We start from the raw sequence: 23,969 nt of genomic DNA on the forward strand, positions 1-23,969 counted from the left end.
GGGGCATTGCACAATCCAAAAGGCATTCTCCGATAAGCAAAAACACCATATGGACAAGTAAATGTCATCTTCTCTTGATCTGCAGGATCCACCACAATCTAATTATAACCTGAATATCCATCCAAGAAACAATAGTAGGCATGCCCAGCTAACCTTTCCAACATTTGATCAATGAATGGTAAGGGAAAATGATCTTTTCTAGTTACTGCATTCAGCCTGCGATAATCTATGCACATCCTCCAGCCTGTAACTGTCCTTGTAGGTATCAGCTCATTGTTTTCATTAGACACTACTGTGATGCCACCCTTCTTAGGTACAACTTGAACTGGACTTACCTATGAACCATCAGAAATAGGGTAGATAATTCCTGCATCCCACAATTTCAACACTTCTTTTAAAACCACCTCCTTCATTGTTGGATTTAACCTTCTCTGGGGTTGCACAACTGGCTTACTATCTTCCTCCAATAGAATCTTATGCATACACATAGTTGGACTTATCCCCTTCAAGTCACTAATAGTCCAACCAATAGCAGTCTTGTGTTCTCTCAACACTCTTAATAATTTTTCTTCCTCTAATTCACTCAAGAATGCACTAATAATCACAGGATAAGAATTTTTACCTCCAAGAAATGCATATTTGAGAGTTGAAGGCAGAGGCTTCAATTCAAGCTTTGGGGGCTCTTCTTTCTTGACTTCTTTCATCAAGTGTAAGTCTTCCTTCTCCTTTAAATTTATGATTGGTGGCAAAGCTTCCAGCAATTTCACACACTCAACAACTTCTGGCTTATCTCTATCCTCATCACTTGACATCTTTGAATTCACTAGAGCTGCTTCAAGAGGACATGATAAAGCTTCTTTATGAAAAGCTTCTCTTATCAATGGGTCAATTACATCAATTTTCAAGCAATGCTCTTTCTCCACTGGATGCTTCATGGCTTCAAACACATTAAAAATTACTTTCTCATCATGCACTCGTAATACAAGCTCTCCTTGTTGAACATCGATCAATGCCCTACCTGTTGCCAGAAATGGTCGTCCTAGAATTAGGGGCATCTCAGAATCCTCTTCCATATCTAACACCACAAAATCCGCAGGGAAAATAAATTTGTCAACTTTGACTACCACATCTTCAACTATCCCATATGGAAACTTGATAGACCGATCAGCTAGTTGCAATGAAATCATGGTAGACTTCACTTCCTTAATTTTCAGTTTATGCATGATGGATAATGGCATCAAATTGATGCTAGCCCCAAGGTCACACAATGCTCTACCAATGGTCAAACTACCAATAGTGCAAGGAATGTGGAAGCTACCTGGGTCTTTTAGCTTTTGAGGTAATTTCCTTTGAATGATAGCACTACACTCTTCAGTAAGCATCACAGTTTCATCTTCCTTCAGTTTCCTCTTCCTTGAAAGCAAATCTTTCATAAACTTGGCATACAATGGCATTTGCTCCAAGGCTTCAGCAAATGGAATGTTAATATGTAATTTTTTAAACACTTCCAAAAACTTAGAAAATTGTTTGCCTTGATTCTGCTGCTGAAGTCTCTGTGGAAAAGGAACTTTAGCATATGGGGACAATTCAACAGTTTTGTCCCAATCTACAACTTTCTTCTTTCCTTTGGAAGACTCACTAAATTGTTGCTCCCCCTGTTCTTGAAATTTATTTGAAATCTCAGATGAAAGATCTTCAACTTCAACTTTATCCTCAATTTGAGGACTCTTAATTTCCTCCTCCTTGCTCTCTTTAGGCTGTACTTCCAATGTCTTGCCACTTCTCAAAGTGATTGCCTTACAATGCTCCTTAGGATTTGGCACAGTATTGCTGGGAAATGTTCCTGGTGGTTTTTCTGCCAACTGTTTTGCAATTTGCCCAACTTGACTCTCCAAATTTCTAATTGAAGCTTCTTGATTTTTAAAATTAGCTCTTGTTTCTTGCATGAAACTAGAGGTCTGCTGCACAAAACTTGTTGTTGATTGAGATAACTTTTCTAAAGCAACTTCCAATGCAGATGGTTTTCGTTGAGTAGGTGGGTGGGCTACTGGAGCTTGAAATGGAGCAATAAAATTCTTCTGAGCCCCTTGATTACTCCAGGAAAAATTAGGATTGTTCCTCCACCCTGGATTATATGTGTTAGAAAAGGGGTTATTTTGTTGTCTTGGAGGATTTCCCATGTAATTTACCTGCTCAACAGATAACTGAGTTGATGTACCAGCTTCACATTCTCCATTTTCATGTTTACCACCACAAAAGTCACATACTAAAAGTTGAGAACCTATAGCTCCAACCTGCAATTGCCCAAACTGTTTGTTGAGATTAGTCAATTGTTAAGACATAAGCTTGTTTTGAGCAAGTATGGCATCTAGTGTCTCTAACTCCATAATACCCTTTCTCCCTATTGACCTCTCATTTGAGGACATAAAATTATTTGCAGCCATGGTCTCAATCAATTGGAGAGCTTCCTCTGAGGTTTTACTATGCAATGATCCTCCAGAGGCTGCATCTACCATTGATCTAACAGATGATACCAACCCATCATAGAATGTCTGAATTTGAAGCCAGTCAGGAAGGGCATGATGTGGACATTTTCTCAACAACTCCTTGAATCGCTCCCATGCATCATAAAGTGACTCTCCATCCTTCTGAGCGAAGGTGTTAATTTCATTCCTCAACTTTGCCAGCTTCTGAGGTGGGAAAAATTTCCTAAGAAATTTATTGACTAAATCATCCCATGTAGAAATGCTCCCTTGAGGTTGAGACCGGAGCCACATTGTTGCCTTATCTCTAAGTGAAAATGGGAAGAGTCTTAGTCGAATAGCATCCAAACTGACCCCGTTAACTCTGAAAGTGTCACAAAGTTGTAGAAAATTTGCTATGTGCAAATTAGGATCATCTAACGGTCCTCCCCCAAACTGTTCCTGTTGAACTAACTGTAGGAGTGCAGGCTTCAACTCAAAATTATTAGCTTGAATTGGAGGTCTTGTAAAGCTTGATCTACACCCATCAGCACTAGGTGTGGCATATTCTCCTAGTGTTCTCCTGACATTCTGATTGTCATTCTCTTCAGCCATTTCTGCGTCCTTTTCTAATTGCTTTCTTGCCTTAGCTTCTTTCCTAAGTCTCCTTGCTGTCTTCTCAATTTCTGGATCAAACTGCAGAGAATCTAAATTAATAGTACCTCGCATACAAGAAACTAAACAGTTATGAGAACAATGTTATCAAATAACAAAAAGAAAACTACATAGAATAGAAAAAAATAAAGTAAAATAAAAGTAAAAACTATTTTCTATACAAAATTAAGTGTCTAAATTAAAAATTTTCACAGCTACTAATATTGTTGATAACATTCAATCCCTGGCAACGGCGCCAAAAACTTGATAACTACTCGGCAAGTGCACCGAATCGTTTTAAGTAAATACCACGGTAAGTGGGTATCGTCCCACAAGATTGACTTATCAAACAATACTTCACTAATCAAATTTCTAGTTAGACAATATCAACTATTTGGATCGAAGAAAGCTCTACAATTGAAATTAAAACAAAATAAAGATTTATAATAGAATAAATATTGCCTTCAACAAGTAAAGAGTGATCTCAAGATTTAAAACACTAAAGGTTAGGATGGTCTGAGTTTTTCTTAATCTGTGTTGAATTTCTAAACACTTGAATTGAAAATCTTAGATTAATGAAAGGATTTCAAGTGAATGAACCCCAATTCCTTGGTGAATCCATTCTTTACTTATGAAAAAAATATGACAATTCCTTGACTATATCTCAACACAAATATAGTTGAAGTACTAAATCAATCCACATATCACACAAAATTCAAGAAATATTCCTAAACCTTGAAATTCATGTAGTTCATCTTTTGAGCTAATTCATACACAATTTTTCCAAATCATATAAGAACCCTAATCCACTCATGAACAAAAACTCATGATTTTTGCATATATAATCGAAAGACGAACAATTAATCCAAGAAATCTAATATCAAAACCTTAGAAATCCAATATCAATACACCCATCTCAGACCTAATCCTTTCCCCTAGCTATGGAGTTTAGCAACTCATTCTATGAAGAACAAAGAAGAAAATTGTAGGAAATTCCATAAAGAACCAAGAATTGGAAAGATGACTCTTCAATCTCTCCTCTTCCTCTTATTCCCAAGTTGTCTCGTAGCTCCCAGCTCTTTTCCTCCGTTTTCTCTTGAGTTCGCCCTTGCTTCCCCCCTTTAATCCTTTTCTTTCCTTCTATTTATATGAAAATTTACTTGACAGCATCCGTGGGCACCTAGGCGTTGCGATTTGGGCGCTTAGGCTGCAGGTCACCAGAGAGCACAGCACACCATGGGCGCTTAGGCGTTGCGATTTGGGCGCCTAGGCTACAGGTTACCTGAGAGCAAAATAAAACCAGTAAATTCTGCCTGGGCGGTAGAGATTAGCGCCTGAGCGCTCATAATTCCAGCAAAACATTTAGAAAATGCAATAACATAAACAACTAATGAAGACAAAGAAAAAGACTACTCAAAATAACTTTTCAAAGGGTTTTGGATGTATTTATACTCTGAAAATCTCAATAAATTGATGGAACATCAACCGTACCTCAATTAATTAATGGATTTATAAGATAAAATGAGACAGGATTAGGTGGACTAAACTAATATTTTTCTTCCAATCATTATTAAATTAACAAGTTCATAGGTGTTTATTGGTTTCTTAAATTAATATCTTGCATGACCATTATGAATGTTAGTTTAAAGGAAAGAATATTAATATTACATGACCATTGGATATTAACAGTATTTGCATAAATAGTTGGTAATTACAAGGAAATCGGATTTAGAGTTAATAAGAAAAAGAACATAAAGGATTGAATGAATAAATTCATATGTCCTAGGTTTTTCTCCTATAAGTTCAACTAAGACGTGTGCTGTATTTGTTTTTGTCTTGAGATTTGGTGATAATTGTTTTAACTTTTAATTTTGTTAATTGATTTTACACCCCATAAGTTCAAACAATTAAAGAAAGAAATTCTTAGTAAGTAGGAACAGTATATGTGAAATGATAATTTCAGGAACTTATTTTAAAACTCTATATTAATTTTTTTATGGATACACTTGCTTACCGAACAATAATTATCAAAACATTTTATAAGTACGAATAAAAAATTATCATCATAAAAAAATCCTAAAAAAAAGTTTCAAAGTTGGTCAATTAGTGTTATTGAATTCTAGGTTGAAGTTATTTCCTCGTAAACTAAGTTTAAATTAAACTAAATCTAAATGGTCCAAACCTTGGTAATTAAGGAAGTTAGTTGTATGGAGTAGTTGAGTTGGAAGATCTCTCTTCCAAGAAGTGTTGGATAGTAAATGGCCGAAGCAATAGAAAATAAGCTTAAGCAAAAATAAGGCAGAAATACTAGAACATTTTACTAGCTAAATTCACTTTAGGACAAAATGGGGCTTAAGCATTAATGATGGAATTCAATTTTTCTTCATTCATACATCCATTTGCTTACACACAATAAATATTAAACAACTAATAGAAACCAAAATACGAGTATGACAACGAATACAAAAAATCATAATCCTCATTCCTAACCAACAAAACACTACACATGACAATGACATTTCATCATACAAGTTATGCACACTACATACACAAACTGCCAATGAAATTACTAAAATCTCCAACATCTATTTTCTTTTTCTATTTTTGATATTCTATTGTTACTATTTTGATATTAGTTATTTATGTTTTGACACTTTATTAATACTATTGTAATATTGTTTACTTTATTTATATTGGTTATCCTGTTTTGACACTTTATATATATATATATATATATATATGACTAATAGTGTTATGATTGAGACTGAGTATTTGTCAGTTGTAGTCAGATTCAGGCTAAAATTTCCCAATTCAAAGGTAACTGTCACGTGTATATCTTGGTCCACTTTTGTTTGACTTTGATCCTCAATTCTTCAGGTGATGGGTTGGTCAGATATAAATATCTTTGAATGGGTTATATTAGGTTATTCTCTCCCCACCACTATAACGCTTCAGATTTTTGTAATAATATTTTAATATGTTAATATGAGGGTATATGTGTATGACGTGAACATGCATGAATGAGTGAAATATAATGTGGATTATGGCTAGTTGGAGTTGATTGAATATATATATATATATATATATATATATATATATATATATATGCAGGTTGAATGTGACTACTGCAGGGCATTCTCGTTGTAGCGAGAAAGCCCTGGGTGTAAAGCATGAAATTGTGTCATTCTCACTGTAGCGAGAAGGCATTGGGAGAAAGGGGTGAAACTGTTGCTTTCTTGCTGTAGCGAGAGAGCGACAGTTTGGGGTGTAATTCTGGGTGCAGTCTCGCTATAGTAAGATTCTGCAGAAATCAAAATGCAATTTCCTCTACGATGTTCGCTGTAGTGAGAAAGGGTGTTGCTGCAGCAAGAGTGTCGTGACCAGAAAAGGAATTCAAGGGGTTTAGGGTTTGGGGAGTTTCATTTCTCATACCTTCCTTCAAAAATTCTTTGATCCTCTCAATCCCTAACCCTATTCCACCGATTGAATTGTGTCCAAAGTTATTCATGAGCTAGATTGAAGGTTGGATTCATGTTTGGGGACGCTCAGAGGTGAGTTTTAATGGTTAGGGTTTTGGTTTTCATTTTTGTTCTCTGTTTTTTGGGTTCCCTTTGAGTTTTGATAGAGTTTTCCATGTGCTTTAGGAGCAAAATTTGAGTGGGAACCATTTGCTACCATCGTTTTGTGTTGGGTCTTTGATTTGAGGTAAAGGGGACTCTACCCTATCTCATTATGTTTAGAAATCTATTTACTTGCTATGTTTTTGTAATATGATTGAAATAAGATGTGTGAAATTGTGTATTTTGATGGATAATGCATGGCATATGATATTGATGATACTAAATAATATGAATGGTTGAAAGGATTGTGGGGGACATAGTGTGTATAATGGGATAAATTGTTGGATGAGTATTATGTTGAAATTGGTGTGTGTGTGTGTGTATGTGTTCGAAATTTTGTATGTCGAAGTAATGCAAATGAATATAGGCACTTGTATCGTGTGTTGTGAATTAATATTGTATGTGGCTGAAATGTGTGTGAATAGGACATGTTAAGTACTATTATAATGATGCTATGAATGGTTCAGCGATACATTAGAGGTCTGAAAGATAGGGACACTAGAAATACCTTGAGGAAAAGAGGGTGGTGCTGACACCAACAATGAGCGTAGGAGCACCACAGGTCACACACTTTCCTCCTGACTAGACCTTTGATCACTACCTTTGCTAAGCAACTTGTGACCGCCCATGTGGTATCTGTGAGGTGGGAGTAACCAGCAACCATCTATGGTGTGAATTTGTGATCACAGTGCCACATGAGCGTGACTAACGTGCAGTGAGCGAACCGGTGTGTAAGTTGAAATGGAATGTTAATCGTGACTGCGACTACTTGATTTGAATTGTTTTAGAAAATGTGTGAGGTGAGACTTTTTGTTTGTTAGTGTGTGTTGAGTAGTGTAAAGTACTCACCTTTACAATTTTTTTTTCAGGTGACCTAGACGGTTAACATCGGGCTCAGTAAAGGGATGGATGACACTGATATAGGACTTAGAATGTTTATTTTGTTTTGAAACTGAGATGTATTAATTAAGTCCTGTAGCAATTATTTTACTTAAATTGTAACCCATCCTTATATTTCGGGATATTTTACTAAACTAAACATTGGAAAATCGTTTGAATGAAAAGTTTTTATTATTTCCATTTTGTGAAATTTATTATTTGAAATTAAATTAAAGGTATTACAATTTTGGTATCAGAGCTGTTCATCCAAACCGCATTGGGGTATCAGGCTGAAGTGTCCAAGCTGAGTGTTGATTTGTTTGCTTACCTGAATTATAAATGTTGTTATTGATCTGACATGTGAGAATGTGGTTTGTTGCATTGTGGTTATAGCTTAGCTTAGAATGGCTGGTAGAGGTAGAGGTAGAGGAGCAAGAGACACCAATGACCTAATGAAGCGCATGGCTCAAATTCTGGAGACCTTGGTGCATAACCAAGGCGAGTAGTTGGCTGAATACCGAGGGTTGTCTGCCTTCACTAGGCACGATCCTCCAAAATTTGAGGGAAGTTTTAACCCCAAAGGAGCTCAAAGGTGGTTGGCAGATGTAGAGAAGGTTTTCAATTCTATGGGGTGCTGTGAGGAGCATAAGGTGAGCTATGCCACTTACTTACTGTGTGGGGAGGTGGAAGATTGGTGGAGATTTTCCGATCAAACGTTGCCACAAGAGGGTGGCTACATTTAGTGGGAGATCTTTAAGACAATCTTCCTAGGGAATTACTTTCCCCGGGATCTGAAGAAGCAGAAAGCCAAAGAGTTCCTTGAGTTGAAGCAAGGAAGCATGACAGTGGGGGAGTGTGCAGCAAAGTTTGAAGAGCTGATGAAGTACTAGCCTTACTACCAACATGAGGATGGAGAAGAGGACTTGTGTGCTCAGTTTGAGCACGGGCTGAGGCCAGACATCTGAGCTGTAGTCAGTGTGTTTCAGGTGACAAACTTGCCCACTCTAGTAAGCAAGAGTAGAATTTTTGAAGCCAACTCGAGGGGGAAGACAGTGGACATTAAGGGAGCCGGTCCAGTAAGGCAAGATAAAAGACCACCTAGATCCTTTAGGGAGCCGTATTCGGGCTACAGCCACTCATAGTCCAAAGGGAGTTTGTCTCAGGAGAGGAGCAGTAGTACTGGCTCTGGTTCAAGATGAGGCTCTTTCAGAGGGCCGATCAAATGCTTCAGGTGTGGAGGGCCTCACATAGTAAGGGATTACTAATGTATGCTGGGCCGCTATGGGAGTGGCAGTTGGAGTACAACTCAGAGGCCTGAGTCAAGAAGGAGCACAAAGTCGAGTACGGGGTCGAAGCTAAGCATTCCTGGTAAGGTCTTTGCCATGAGCGGGGCGGAGGCTTCACAATCTGAGGAGCAGATTCGAAGGGCTGATTACTGGATGTGTTATTTGATTCGGGTGCTATGCACTCTTTTGTATCTGTGGATTGTGTGAAGAGCCTGAATTTGTATGTGACTGAATTGTCATGCAACGTTATAGTGACTACTCCTATGGGTAAGCTGGTTGTGACATCATGGAAGTGTCTGGGGTGCTCTATAATCGTGCACGGTAGGGAGTTTGAGGTGGATTTGATATGTTTGCCTCTTTTTCAATTGGACGTGATATTGGGAATGGATTGACTAGTTGCCAACCATGTGTTGCTGAATTACAGAGATAAGACACTGATCATTGGTGCGTCGATGTCAGAAGTTCTGAGACTATTAAGTCATGGTGCGTGGGAAAATATGGTAAATGCTAAGGCTTTCATGATCATGTTCTCAATGGAGGCTGAAAGCGTGGTGGAGCCAGAATATATTCCAGTGGTGAGGGATTTCTTGGAAGTTTTTCCTGAAGATGTTTTCGAGTTACCGCCGAGAGGAAAATAGAGTTTACTATTGACCTCATTCTGGGGGCAAGCCCGATTTCTGTGGCACTTTAGAAATATGACATAAGAAATTTTAAATTCTGAAATTAATTTTATTTTAATAAAATAAAAATCTATTTGAATTGATTAAAGAAGATACTTATTTAGTAAAAAGATTAAGAACTTCATTTGATAAATTTATATTATATAAAACCTAAGGTAACGTTAGTACACATTAGTTTTTGATAATTTATAAAGCATAAAGGTAGAGTCGATAGATATTAGTATTATAAATTGTTCCGTTAATAAAATAATTTAGATTTAAATTAATTAATTGATTCGTAAGTTAATAATTAGAAGAGGATTATATCTTGATTTATTATTAAAATGGTTAACTAATTAATTAAAGACAACATATAATAAATTAATATTGCATAAAGTCTTGATAACATAGGTATATATAGACTTTATCAATTTATAATACATGACGATAGAGAAGCTATACATTAGTTTTATAAATTAACGCAATTAAATTATTATTTATTAATTGATTATATAAAAAATAAGTAATTTACTATTCACAATATAAGAGGAAGTAATCATAAATATAAAATTAAATCACATCAATATTCTATAAATATATAATAAATGAAATAAAAGATATCAACCCTAAAGAATAAATAATTAATATGATAATTAAGATATAAACAATGGAATATCAAAATATAAAAATAGAAAAAATAGAAAAAATTTGTTGTTAATGTTAGAATAAGATAAATTAAAAAAAATTTAAATAAAATATTGTAAAGTAAATAGTATCAAGAGAATTAAAATGAAAAAATAAATTAAAATCAAAAAATTTTATTTAAATTAGGCTAACATAAAAAAATAACAAAAATAAAAATAAATAATAAGAACTCATTCATTAAATAAATTAATAATTATCATAATAATAAATAATAATATTACTAAAAATAATAATAATGATAAATAAATAAATAAAACTAAAATAAGAAATTTTATGTTGAGCTAAATAAAAAAAAATATAAATAAAAAATTCAGACAAAAAATAATAAAAAATAAAAAAGGAGTAAAAATGTCCAAATTTTAAAATTTTTATATTTGAAGAGGAATGGCTTTAGGGTTAGGGGTGTGCTTTTTTCCAAGAAAAACATAGGGTATGAAAAGATGGAGGTGAGGTTAATGGAAGCTATGATTTTGAGTGGTGGAAGTTAGTGTGAGAGAGAGGTAGGCAGGAAGGGTGGGGGAGGAACTTACATGGTAAGTTTTGTGTTTAAGGATGTGATGATCGAATTGATTTGCATAAAGATATATCTCCAATCCTCATCAAAATATGTAGAAATTTTATGTAATTTAGGATGCAAGCCTAGGTTGTCTCTGATGACTTTAGTTGAGAATATGCATTAAACATTTCACTAACATGTACTATGAAAGCAATTAAAAAAAGGGAGTTTGTTTGATTTCCAGATTTAAAACAAAAAGCAATTAATGAAATTGTCAAATTCAATCAATAAGATGTAGCAATCCTTAGTTCATTCATGTGATTCTATCCTTATTCCTCTAAATATTTAACAATCTTCATCTCCCCTTGAATTAGGTTAATTTAACAAGCACAAATCAACCTTATATTTTCATACGAATTTAAGCAAATTCAATGGACTCCAATCCTTTTTTTCAAGATTACGCAACCTTAGAATTTAACTTAGAATTAAGCAAACCAAGTTAAGAATCTCATTAAAATGAATTAGGGTTAATTAAGCAATGTTCTCCTCATTCAACCATTAATTCAATTCAAAAGATTGAGAAATAGAAATTCATGAAGGAAAATGAGTTATATTAACATTAATAACCCAGGAATTCAAGAATCTCAATGAACTCACTAAGGATTACAAAATATCTAGCCCTCCATGAGGATGGATCTCACAAATACAAGATGGAGATAGAGAGAATTCAATGACATGGATGTAAAATCAAAGGAAAATAAGGAGAAATATGAATCAAACCCTAGGTTAAGGCCTTGGCTGTCACCTAAGGCTGACCTAAGCTCTGCAAGTGTTCCTAAAATAGCAAAAATCTAAAAGTGTGAAAAAGCCTTTAACCTAATTTTTAAAATTCTATTTATAGTGCAGTGGTCGTTACCCATAGTAGCTACTATGAAAGTCATAGTAGCTACACGTAGCATCCCATCCTGTCAGCCCTCTCTAGAGTGTCTATTAGGGAATCAAAGTGGCTACGCACAGGTCCTCTTCAGACTGGAGTCTTTTTAGTGTCCACTATGGCTCCGAAAGTGATCATTTTGGTCTACCCTCTAAATCTAGCTTGCTGTAGTATCCACTATGGAATCCAAAGTGGTCACTTTCAACTCAAACTTTCTCAAAGGCTAGAAATTCATGAAATAAGCCTAGAAATTCCTGCACAATTATTCAAATGATCAAAATTACAAATTATATCTATGTAAATCAATGTAAATTAACTAAAAATTAAGAAACCTATTATATTTGACCAAAATGATATTTTTATGTTATTTACACTTCCTAAGTCTACTTTTTCTATTAAGGAACACTAAAAAGACAAGTAAAAATCCAATAAAATGTGGATTCATCAGGATGATGGTGAATTAAGGAAGAGGAAAAATGATGGGTGGAGAGGTGGTGTATCTTGGGTGTTTAAAAATGATGGTTTAGATAAAAGAATGATGAGTGGAAAAGAGGGTGGTTGAAAGTAGTGTGGTTTAAGGAAGAAAAGAAAAGAAAAAATAGTGGAGGAAGGAACTTTCATGGAATATGTAAAAAAAAAAAAAATTCATTGCAAAATTTTTTGTATTTTTGTTTGGAAATTATGACATTTATGTGATGTGAAAATACTCATTCAATAGTAGGAATATGTAAAAAAAATTCATAGAATGTATAATAAAAACTTGTAAATCTTAAAACCCTATCCTTGCTTACTTTATTTCCCCTTCCTTCCATTACCTTTCTCTTTACAATATTTTTTGAAAAAAATTCTCCCCTCTCAATTTCTTGAACCCCTTTCTCACAATTCCTCTCTCCTTTTATTGCTAGAGTTTTCATAAAATCTCAAAAATCTGAAAATTTTTCCTTTTATGTATAAAGTAATATTGATTCAAGAGTTTGATTATTCCTAATATTCCATTTTCCTTTTAAGGATTACTTCAGAATTTTTCCCATTTTATTAAGACAAAATTTTGTTTTTTCTTTAAAATCCTTTATTTCTATTCCCCTTTTGTAATGTTAAAATTCATATTTTTTTTTATAAAATTTTTAAATCAAAATTGCATTGTTCATAGAAGTGAAGCTGAAGTGAAATCTACCAAAGAAAGATAGAATCATTATAAGACAAGATAATGAAGACATGGACTGATGGAACGAAAAAGAGAACATATTTTTTGGTCCAACTAATTAGAATTAGATAGAAAACTTGCCACCTGCAGCACCTGATCAACTTAACTCATTTTAAACCATAAATTATAACTAATTTTACCTACACTCGTGTAAACCCATCGAACATGCATCATCGGATCCTTGAGTTTTTCAGTTTCGGTCAGTGAAAAAAAATTTGTCCACCCTTAGTTATGATATTTGGCTATTTATGTGTAATTTCTATTTAATTTTTGAAATTGATAACAATATGATGTGTGACTTAAAATAATTATTTGTTAGTTTTCTGGTACGAGAAATAACTTCCTCCTTGCTAATGTGGTTTCAATCTAAGAGGGACATACTACGCCAGAATGTAGATCTGAGAGCGGTTTTATTTTAAATTAGAAAGTGTTTAGAATTGCTCTAAAATCTTGCGCTATCTGATGTGTTATATTTAAGAGAGCGGTTAAAAAACTGCTTTTAAAAGTTAAGATTGGAGAGCGGTCTCTCCAAAATATAAATGTAGACCGTGAATCTGAAATTTGAAATTGGTTTCTTTTTTATTTTTCTGCTGCAAAGTAAAATTAATTTATTATTACGTTTAAATCAAAATTTGGAATTGATTTATTTGTGAGTTTTCTTCATTTTTATCATAAATCAAAATTGAATCTTGAATTTATACGTTTAGAGTTAATCAAACAGTCCACATATGTATTTAATAAAATTTATTTAAATCATGTTACATTATTTAAATACAAAACTCTAATTACTAGCATTATATTAAATTAAATTTTTATTTTTTCATATTTCCAATTTAAATCTACATAAATTGCATACTTATAATTTTATTTTAAGATTCTTGCACCTCATATTTGATTTTGGAATATCAATTAAAAGCTGTTTTCAAAAGAACCAATTCCTGCTAGTAAGGTCTCCATATTCTAGTGAAAATGTGTCGGTAAATCTATTTGAAGCCAAATTCAATAGGGGGAGATTAAAACAGAAAAAACAAATGTTTACTGAAGCTCCATTTGAAATTTAAAATACCAACTATTTTTATAGCTCCATAACAATTATTAATGTTACATTTTTTTAAAATAAATAAATAATTATTTACATACAAATTTTATACTTAATTATTTTACATTATTATTGCATTTTAATATTTTATGGCCACGTGTCATAACATTTTACATTATTATTACTGCATTTCAAAATTTACAATTTCAAAATTCTACTTAATTTACTATATAAGTGTAAAAATTATTTATTACAATAAAACTAAGAATAAATTATTATATTTAGTTTTATATAATTATTTTATTTATTTACTTTTCTATTATTCTGTTTTTTTCAAATACATATAACAATTTATGCAAACAATTTAAATTAATTTAAATTTAACCTACCTTTTTAACAATTTATTATAATTTTACATTTAATCAACTATATTACAATTTATTTTTCTAAAAACATATTAATCTATATACAAATAAATGAAAAACTATTTAAAATTTAAATCTTTTTTTACTAACCTTAATAAACCTTCAACTAAATTATTTTTCACTCACCCCTATCGAATCAATCAATCACCCGCTTACAATTAATTTTTTAAAAATTAAAAAATTTTAAAAAATTAATTGGCCCAACCTATATTTAGGATAATCTATAATTACACTGTCTAGAAATATCCTTACTCTAGATTTATCCTTTCTCTAGAAACATCCCTAGTCTAGAACTATCCTATCTAATATCTACTATAAAATAATCTATGTTCTAGAAGTATCCTTTTAATACTATAAATATCCCATTGTACTCCTCAATTTGGCATCAAGTTGAATAAGCAAATTCTCATCATCTATTAAGAGTTTCAAGCTCTAGTTCTATCTTTTCCTATTTGAGAGTTCTAAGCACTACTTGGTCACTTCCCCTTTCTGGTTTCTAAGCCATTTGGTATCAAGAGTCAGGTTCCCAGCTTCCTACGCTCTTGTTCGTTTAGAATTGACCTAAATTCTCTTCGCTTCTTTTCTTACTGAAGTTAGTTTCGGTCACTCTTAAGAAGCATTTTGAGTTATTTCTTAACAAGCCAACACCGTAGACGCGCTCGGGAGCGGTTGAAGACAGTGACATCATCAGTCGCGTGAGCACCACGCATTCAACATTGTTGCGCTGCATATTGTCCCAAACCTTTTCATAATTTTATTCCCACCCATACAACAAAATGCCACCAAGACGCCAAAACCGAAGGACTGCTCAAGAGATCGAGATGGACGAGTTACGCCGACAAATTCAAGAACTACAAGAAATTGTGGAGGAACAACAAGCTCTACTCAATCGTCGAAGGAACTCCAATTCAGAAAATGATTCTGAAGAAAGTGACTCTTCATCTAACACCAGTCACCCACGAAGAAAGAGCACTCGAGGCTACTTCGACAACATCAAGATAGACATTCCTGAATTTGAGGGGAGATTGCAGCCAAATGAATTTGTGGATTGGCTACAGACAGTGGAGCGTGTGTTCGAATTAAAAAAAATTCCGGATGAACAAAAGGTCAAGATCGTCGCTGTTAAACTGAAAAAGCATGCATCCATTTGGTGAGAAAATATAAAGAAGAAACGTGAGCGGGAAGGCCGAAGCAAGATAAAGACGTGGGAGAAAATGAAAAGAGAATTCACACGTAAGTTTTTCCCTGACCACTACTATCAAGATTATTTTATTAAGCTCCATAATTTACGCCAGGATTCTAAGATAGTAGAGGAGTATACTAGAGAATTTGAACTGTTGATGATGAAATGCGATATACACGAGAAGGAAGAACAAACAATTGCTAGATTTCTTGGAGGGCTAAATCCTGAAATTTCTCAGCTTGTCCAACTACAACGGTATTGGACTCTGGACGATGTCGTCAAATTAGCCATTCGAGTTGAAAAGCAACTCCCTAAAAGATCAATTTTCCAACCATCATCCTCACAAAGCTCTTTTACCCCTCGCAAAGCTCAACCATCGCAACCTGCAGCTCTAAACAAAACCCTTTCCAACCCTGTTAAAGACACTAGTCCCAAACAACCAACCCAATCCAAACCGTCCAAATGCTTCAAATGCCAAGGTTATGGGCACATTGCTTCCGACTGTCCAAATCGAAGAGTTGTCACTATCATTGAAGGAGAGGCCTATGAAGCATCTAAAGAAGAATCTGAATTCTACCAAAATGATTTCAACAGTCCTCCAGTGTTTGATGAAGAGTTGACCCCAGCAGATCATAGAGAAGCCTTAGTGGTTAGACGTAGTCTTCACACAGCAGCCGTTAGAGAAGAACCATGGATGAGACATAATATATTCCACACTCGATGCACCACTCAAGGTAAAATTTGTGATGTCATCATCGATAGTGGAAGTTGTGAAAACATTGTGTCTAGCTACATGGTGGAGAAATTGAAGCTTCCTACTGAGGATCATCCACATCCCTACAAGCTACAATGGCTGAATAAGGGTAGTGAAGTCAAGGTTAGTCAACGTTGCCTAGTTGCTTTCTCAATCGGACAAAAATATCAAGATGAAGTTTGGTGTGACGTCCTTCCCATGGATGCCTATCACCTCTTATTAGGACGACTATGGCAATACGATCGAAAGATTGTGTATGATGGGTTTAAGAATACCTACTCATTCGTCAAAGATGGAGTAAGAATTAGGTTGACTCCATTGGGTCCTGAAGAAGTCAACCCAACCTCACGTAAAGCCAAACCACTCGTATCCCTAATCTTTAAACCTCAACTTAAGATGACGCGAGAAGAATCCCAATCAATAAGCTTATTACTCATGGTCGAACAAAATATTGGAGCACCTATTCCACAAGAAATAGAAAAGCTCCTTGCAGAATACCCAGATGTGGTACTTGAAGAAATTCTTCCTGGTTTACCACCTATAAGGGACATCCAGCATGCCATCGACTTCATTCCAGGAGTTGTTATCCCAAACAAACCTACTTATAGGATGAGTCCACATGAACATGCTGAAGTACAGCGTCAAGTGGAGGATCTTCTCAAAAAAGGATTGATACAGGAGAGTGTCAGTCCATGTACAGTCCCTGTTATATTGGTCACCAAGAAAGATGGAAGTTGGAGAATGTGCATGGATAGTCAAGCCGTGAATAAGATTACCATAAAGTATCAATTCTCGATTCCACGACTCGATGATATGCTAGACCAGCTACATGGTGCAGTCTTATTCTCGAAGATTGACCTTCGTAGTGGCTATAATCAGATTAGAGTATGTCCTGGTGATGAGTGGAAGACCGCTTTCAAGATAAGAGATGGGCTATATGAGTGGACTGTCATGCTGTATTGCTTATCCAATGCACCTAGCACCTTCATGCGCCTGATGAATTAGGTACTATGCTCTTTTATTGGAAAGTTTGTAGTTATTTATTTCGACGATATTTTAATCTATAGCAAAAGTAAGGGAGAACATCTAAACCATATTCGCCAAGTGTTGGACGTTCTTCATGAGCAAAAGTTGTATGCCAACCTCAAAAAGTGCACCTTCTTGACCAATGAAGTAAATTTTTTGGGCTACATCATTACGAGCGAAGGTGTCAAGGTTGATCCTAGCAAGGTTGAAGCAATCATCAGCTGGCCTACCCCTATACTTGAAAGGGATGTTATTGGTCACATTCAAAGGTGTAGAATATGTCACCTTGCCAAGTCCAAAAGCCAAAACACTGGGCTATACCTACCTCTTCCAGTACCAGTTACACCATGGGAAGATATCAGCATAAATTTTGTGCTAGGATTACCTTGTACACAACGACAGAAGGACTCAGTAATGGTGGTCGTGGACCGATTCTCTAAAATGGCCCATTTTATACCTTGCCAAAAGACCAATGATGTTATTCACATTGTTGATTTATTTTTCAAGGAGATTGTTTGACTGCATGGAATTCCCAAAACTATTACTTCGGATAGAGATGTCAAATTCTTAAGCCATTTTTAGAGGACTCTATGGAGGAAGATGGGCACAAAACTGCAGTTCAACAGTGCTAGCCACCCCCAGACTGACAGACAAACAGAGGCAATAAATAGACTTCTGGAAAATCTACTACGAAGCTTTGTTCAGAAGAATCTTCAACAATGGGATCTTATCTTACCCCAAGTTGAGTTTGCCTACAATAATTCCAGTAATCCCACTACTGGAAAATGTCCATTTGAGGTTGTGTATGGTACTAGACCTCTTAGTCCATTGGACCTAATACTTATTCTCACTAGTAACCAGTTCAGTGTTGATGCTGACCAAAGAGCAAAGGAGATTAAGAAGCTTCATGAGCAAGTTCGAGCACAAATTGAGAAGCAAAATGCCAAGTATAAAACTCAACGAGATAAGCATCGAAGACATGTTATTTTCAAGGAAGGAGATTTAGTATGGATTCATCTGCGGAAGGATAGATTTCCAAAGCAGCAAAATGCTAAACTGTCTCCAAGAGCAGATGGACCATTCCGAGTAGTACAGAAGATCAATGACAACGCCTATAAGATAGAACTGCCTGATTCATACGGAGTTTCTGCTACATTCAATGTTGCAGATCTATTGTCTTACTATGAAGATAATGCTTAGACTCGAGGACGAGTCTTTTCCAACCAGGGGAGTATGGCCCAACCTATATTTAGGATAATCTATAATTACACTATCTAGAAATATCTATAGTCTAGAAATATCCTTACTCTAGATTTATCCTTTCTCTAGAAACATCCCTAGTCTAGAACTATCCTATCTAATATCTACTATAAAATAATCTATGTTCTAGAAGTATCCTTGTAATACTATAAATACTCCATTGTACTCCTCATTTTGGCATCAAGTTGAATAAGCAAATTCTCATCCTCTATTAAGAGTTTCAAGCTCTAGTTCTCTCTTTTCCTATTTGAGAGTTCTAAGCACTACTTGGTCACTTCCCCTTTCTAGTTTTTGAGCCATAAATTGTTGCCATTTATCAGATTTTTCAATTAACGATAATAAATAAATATGCATATTACTATACCTCTTAAACTTGTACAAATGCCCTTCACAATGCAAATCAAACTAGATTTTAGCCAAATTTGGGAAGGAAGAATCGTGAACGACGCTGAAGCACCAAAGAAGGAAAAATGAAAGTGCAAAACGGAGGAGAAGAGGAAGAAGACCGGACTGGTCACTGTTTGGCCGGCCACGTGTCATATTCTGATTGCTTTCGCCAACGGCAGGGCGAAAGTGACTTTCGCCAAGAGCAAAGCGAAGTTATTGGGATGTCGCCATATAAAATCACCCCAGCCGTCCATTTAGATTTCATTTTTATCAATTATTTTTAATTTTAGCAACTTTCGCTATTCTGATGGTGAAATAATGGTCCTGTACAGCCACGTGTCAATAGATGATTAGTTACGCTCTGGCTGTGGCAAAATTTGGTGGTTACTTTGCCACTTAGGTTGCGAAAATAGTCTATGTTTAACACATGGTACGATCTTATTTATTTGGTCTTTTTTGTGGCGAAATAAATATAAAAAAATTAAAAAATAAATTTATTTTGCTAATCGTTGTGGCGAAAATTAGGTCTACGTGGCAAAAAAATCCCAGACAAAGAAATTGTTTCATATTACCTATAAATCAATAAATTATTTTTTTATTTACAATATTAAAATAAATTTGCCGTGATGTATAGTACAATATACCATACCGATCGATGTTTATACCTATAAAGGTAAACTTTGATGAATTTGTAATTATTGCCACTCATATATTTCATAAGTTCACACGATAAATTTGACATACAGTACAAGGTGTCACAAGAATTATTAGATTAAAAGTGCATAGTAATTTCTAAAAATTTTAGTAAATAATAAAAAATATGGTTGAAAGAATGTGTTTCTAATTTTTATTTTTTTTTGTAATTATGATTATTTTTCTCTTACTTTTTATCTTTTTCTATTTACACACATCTTAAAAATATATTATAAAACATCTTTAGGTGTCTCATTAATGTACAAAAATATTTTCCGAAACTAATATATACATATATTTATATGTGTTGTATGTACGTGCGTATATATGTATATTAGTAATTTAATTTACCAAATTGGTGAAAAAATATATGTAAATTTACATTATTCTAAATTACAAACAATAATGTTAATATCAAATTAACAGTAATTTTTCTAGTTGAATAATACTTTAAATTTCATGTTTCGGATGCAGTATATTTATGTGATAGTAGATGTAGTAGATTGGTATTGGTGAAAGTATAAATTAAAGGAAATGGTTTTGATTTTCTTGAAGTAATTAATTAAGGTATAATATGAGAGAAAGGTCGTACATGTAATGGTAGCAGATTAATGATGGTGTCGAATTATGTCTTGGTTACGTTCAGAGTATAGACATTCTGGAATCTGGACCTGAAACATGCATTAAGGAGAAGAACAATAAGAAAAATTAAGGAGCACTCTATAAGGGACAAATATGTGTGTGATCTTGTCATTCTGTTTCGTAGTCTAAGGTTCTCTCAATTCAAAAAAAATATATATGGCACTAATTGTCTATTAGCCACTTGTTAGGTCTCCACATAATAAGGGCAACATCAAATGGATTGAGTAACAACTAACAAGAGAAGATAACAGGAGCTTCATATTACAGACATTTATGTTATAACACCACTTGATATATATTTTTATAGCAAAAACAAAGGATAATATTTTTCTATATATAAATCCTGTTCATGTTTCTACCACATGTCAAACTGAGCCAGTCTTCAGTAGCCAAGACTGTTCCATTATTTTGTCTTGGCTCCTGTTATTCCAGAACCACAATTTGAGAATGGTTGATTGCAAGAACCACCAAGGACCATTTTCTTTCTTTTCATAATAATCTTACTTCCATACTGTAGATAAACATACTGTCATCAGATGCACTTTCTTACAAATTATTCCTGCCTCACAGCTGATCATGTGTTTAGAATGAGCCATCTTAAGTCAAGAAAATAAATTTACTGTCTTATTTGATTGACACTGGGTTTAGCACAATCTGGGTGTGCCAAGCAAAAATGCAGCTATTCATTGTTTTAACTTTATCATATCTGACACGTATTATTAATCATGGATGTTAGATTCTTGAAACATGTCAAGATTTTATGTAACAATAAAATAATGTTTTCTTTTCTAGCTATTAATTTTATGAATGTCTTTTGGCAGATGGGAATTTCATCAGGAGCTGAAGCAGACGCTGCAATGAAATTGGGGAAGAGATACAAAATGCAGGAAGGGCCATTGTTGTAAAGTTGTGTGCTCAATAAGTTTTATTAGATAGGATTTATGATATGAATATCATATTTGAATTTATAAAAATTACCTATTGTTTTTTCCATTGAAATGTAGAGTATTAGTAAATGTCTATATCGATGTCAGCTATGAATTTACAGCCCCAAGAAAACCAACTCAAATTTTATTCTAATCTTTGTTTTTTAATTTGAATTCATGCACGAACCAACCAACCAACCAACCAAAAAACATTGAATCATATCACGCAAATGGGGATCGAGATGAAGAAAAATATATGATATTCTTTCAAATAAAGTTTACTACAATTTTACAAAGGCATGCAAAGACAAAAATATGTCATTATTTATTTCATTAATTAAGAAAAATACATATTAAAAGTAATGAATTATTTTGTCGTTTTGCACAAATACTAAAAAATAATTTTTATAATAATCTAATTTCTCATAAATAAATTAACCTTAAAACCTACGCGTCACGAACAACCCTCTCGTTCAACCGTTACGAAGTTAACAATTCCGTGACAAGAAAGAGAAAGAAACAAAACAATTCGAGGAACGAAGAAGAGAAATAAGTAATAAACCGAAAAAACACATTATTTTTATTTTTTCTTTATTTTTTAATATTTCACATTTCGCTCGCAGTCTCACCCTTTACCCCCTTCCCCGGTCATCATCATCCTAAACTCCTCAAAGTTAATCATTCCATCGCCGTCACTATCGACGCCGGCAATCATTTTCCGGCACTCTTCGACGGAGCATTCGTCGCCGAGACTGGCCATGACCATGTGCAACTCGTCGGCGGTGATGGAACCGTTTCCGTCGATGTCGAAAACGGAAAACGCGTCTTTGAGATTCTCCAAAACCTCGTCGGGGTCAACGCCGTTGTTCAACTCGATGAATTCCTCGAGGCTAATGTGACCGTCACCGTCGGAATCTACCTCGCGGATCATTTTATCAAGCTCCTCCTGGCTTGTTTGTTGGCCAAGGCTTTTCATTATGGAACCAAGTTCGGAAGCCGAGATTTTTCCATCGCCGTTTACGTCGAATTTCTTAAACACATGCTCGAGTTCCTCCGTGAACTGGGCGCGTGACATCAAGGTCAGCGACGGCGGCGCGTGAGGTGCTTCGACAGGCGAGGAAGATGAAGACGACATCGTTTTCTTGAGCAGTTTCTTCTTTCTGGTGAACAAGGATCTGAAACCCATGATTCCAAAGAAAAGCGAAGAAACTACTCGTCGTGCTTCTTCTTGTTGTTGAGAAATGGCACAACGGAGAGAAACTTATTGCGACAAAAATCTTTGGTGTTATTATTGGCATGCACGCGCATTGCAAGAGAGAGAGAGAGAGAGAGAGAGAGAGAGAGAGAAGGGTTTTGTGCCGTTATGTGTTGTGGTTTCTCAATATGTGATTTTTATCGATCTATTTTTGGGTTCAATTTCCGCGTGCATTTCAGCACTGGAATCGGGTTGTTATGAGTTTGTTAACTTTTTTAATATTAATAAAATTTAACTTAATTTTCTTCTTATTTCCTTTTACAATGAATCCATAGAAAAATTCCTCCGATTCTTTGGATGTATATTAATTCCATTTTTTTAAAATTAATTAAAATAAAAGATTAGACTCAAATAAAAATACAAAAATATTTATTATTAATTTAATTCAGAAATGTAAAAGAAACATGTAATATAATAATAAGTACAATAATAATAACTCTTAAAAATATCTAAATTTACTTTAAACGTGTAAAAAACAGAAAAAAATAAAACTCACATAACATGAGAAAGTAAAAAATTACCATTAATGTAAATTAAAACTGTAAGAAAGCATGTAATATATTAAATAAAAATAATAATGGCTCTTAAACATATTCTCATTTAAGATAATTTCTAAAAATATCTAACATTAAATTAAAAGTGTAAAAATAAAATATATTTGAGAAATTATTTGTTATTTAACTTAAAACTGTGAAAAGACGTGTAATATAATAAGTAAAATAATAATAGTTCTTAAATATATTCTAGATAATTTCTAAAAATATTAAAATTTAATTTAAAATTATAAAGTAAAATAAGACTCACATAAACTGAGAAAGGAAAAAAAAATCATTTGTCTTTAATTTAATTTAAAAATGTAGAAAAAATGTAATGTCATAAGTGATATAATAATAACTCTTAAAAATACTATGTTTAAGATAATTTCTAAAAATATTTAACTTTGTTTATCATTATTTTAATTTAAAAGTATGAAAAGATATTGTAAAAATAAAAGAAAAGACTCACATAAAATAATAAAAAAATATTTACCATTAATTTAATTTAAAAATTGAGTGGAGTAGAACTGCTATGATTCGCATTCACGCATTCGATAGCGATCTAATACTTTAATTGTTAAGAATTTGTTAATTTATTATTATTAATAATAAATTATAATTTAATATTTTTATACTTAAATACATATTCTTTTACAGTAAATATATATTGCATGGTTATTTTTAAAATTAATACATTTTATAAATTAAAAATAACCTTTTATTACCAATATTAAATATGTATTATATTAAATAGAATTAAATTAAATATATAAAAATTTAAAATTTAAGAAATGAATTATGAAAATTTCAAACTTTAAAAGTAAAATTTTAAAAATTTAAAGTGAATAAAAAAATCAAGACATTACATAGGAAAAGACATGTGAATATTATAATTATTAAAATAAATATTTTAAATTATAAATAAATTATAAAAACTTCATATT

At 33.6% G+C, this 23,969-nt stretch overlaps 2 protein-coding genes and 1 non-coding gene across 3 annotated transcripts; 2 read left to right on the forward strand and 1 right to left on the reverse strand.

Moving 5' to 3' along the window:
- The first annotated feature begins 2,574 nt into the window (after positions 1-2,574).
- Positions 2,575-2,681, forward strand: LOC113870548. Its single transcript, XR_003505570.1, has one exon. It is a non-coding gene; the product is annotated as a small nucleolar RNA R71 (small nucleolar RNA).
- A 13,025-nt stretch (positions 2,682-15,706) lies between these two features.
- Positions 15,707-17,845, forward strand: LOC113870064. The gene is made up of 2 exons (XM_027506661.1): positions 15,707-17,256; positions 17,368-17,845. Exons 1-2 carry the CDS (start codon positions 15,707-15,709, stop codon positions 17,843-17,845), a joined length of 2,028 nt encoding a protein of 675 aa, XP_027362462.1.
- Positions 17,846-21,859: 4,014 nt separating this feature from the next.
- LOC113870065 (probable calcium-binding protein CML25) lies at positions 21,860-22,420 on the reverse strand. Its single transcript, XM_027506663.1, has one exon. It carries the CDS (start codon positions 22,418-22,420, stop codon positions 21,860-21,862), a length of 561 nt encoding a protein of 186 aa, XP_027362464.1.
- Positions 22,421-23,969: the final 1,549 nt, after the last annotated feature.

The sequence above is a fragment of the Abrus precatorius genome, unplaced genomic scaffold (assembly GCF_003935025.1).
Source record: "Abrus precatorius isolate BTA unplaced genomic scaffold, Abrus_2018 Scaffold6, whole genome shotgun sequence".
Taxonomy (NCBI): Eukaryota; Viridiplantae; Streptophyta; class Magnoliopsida; order Fabales; family Fabaceae; genus Abrus; species Abrus precatorius.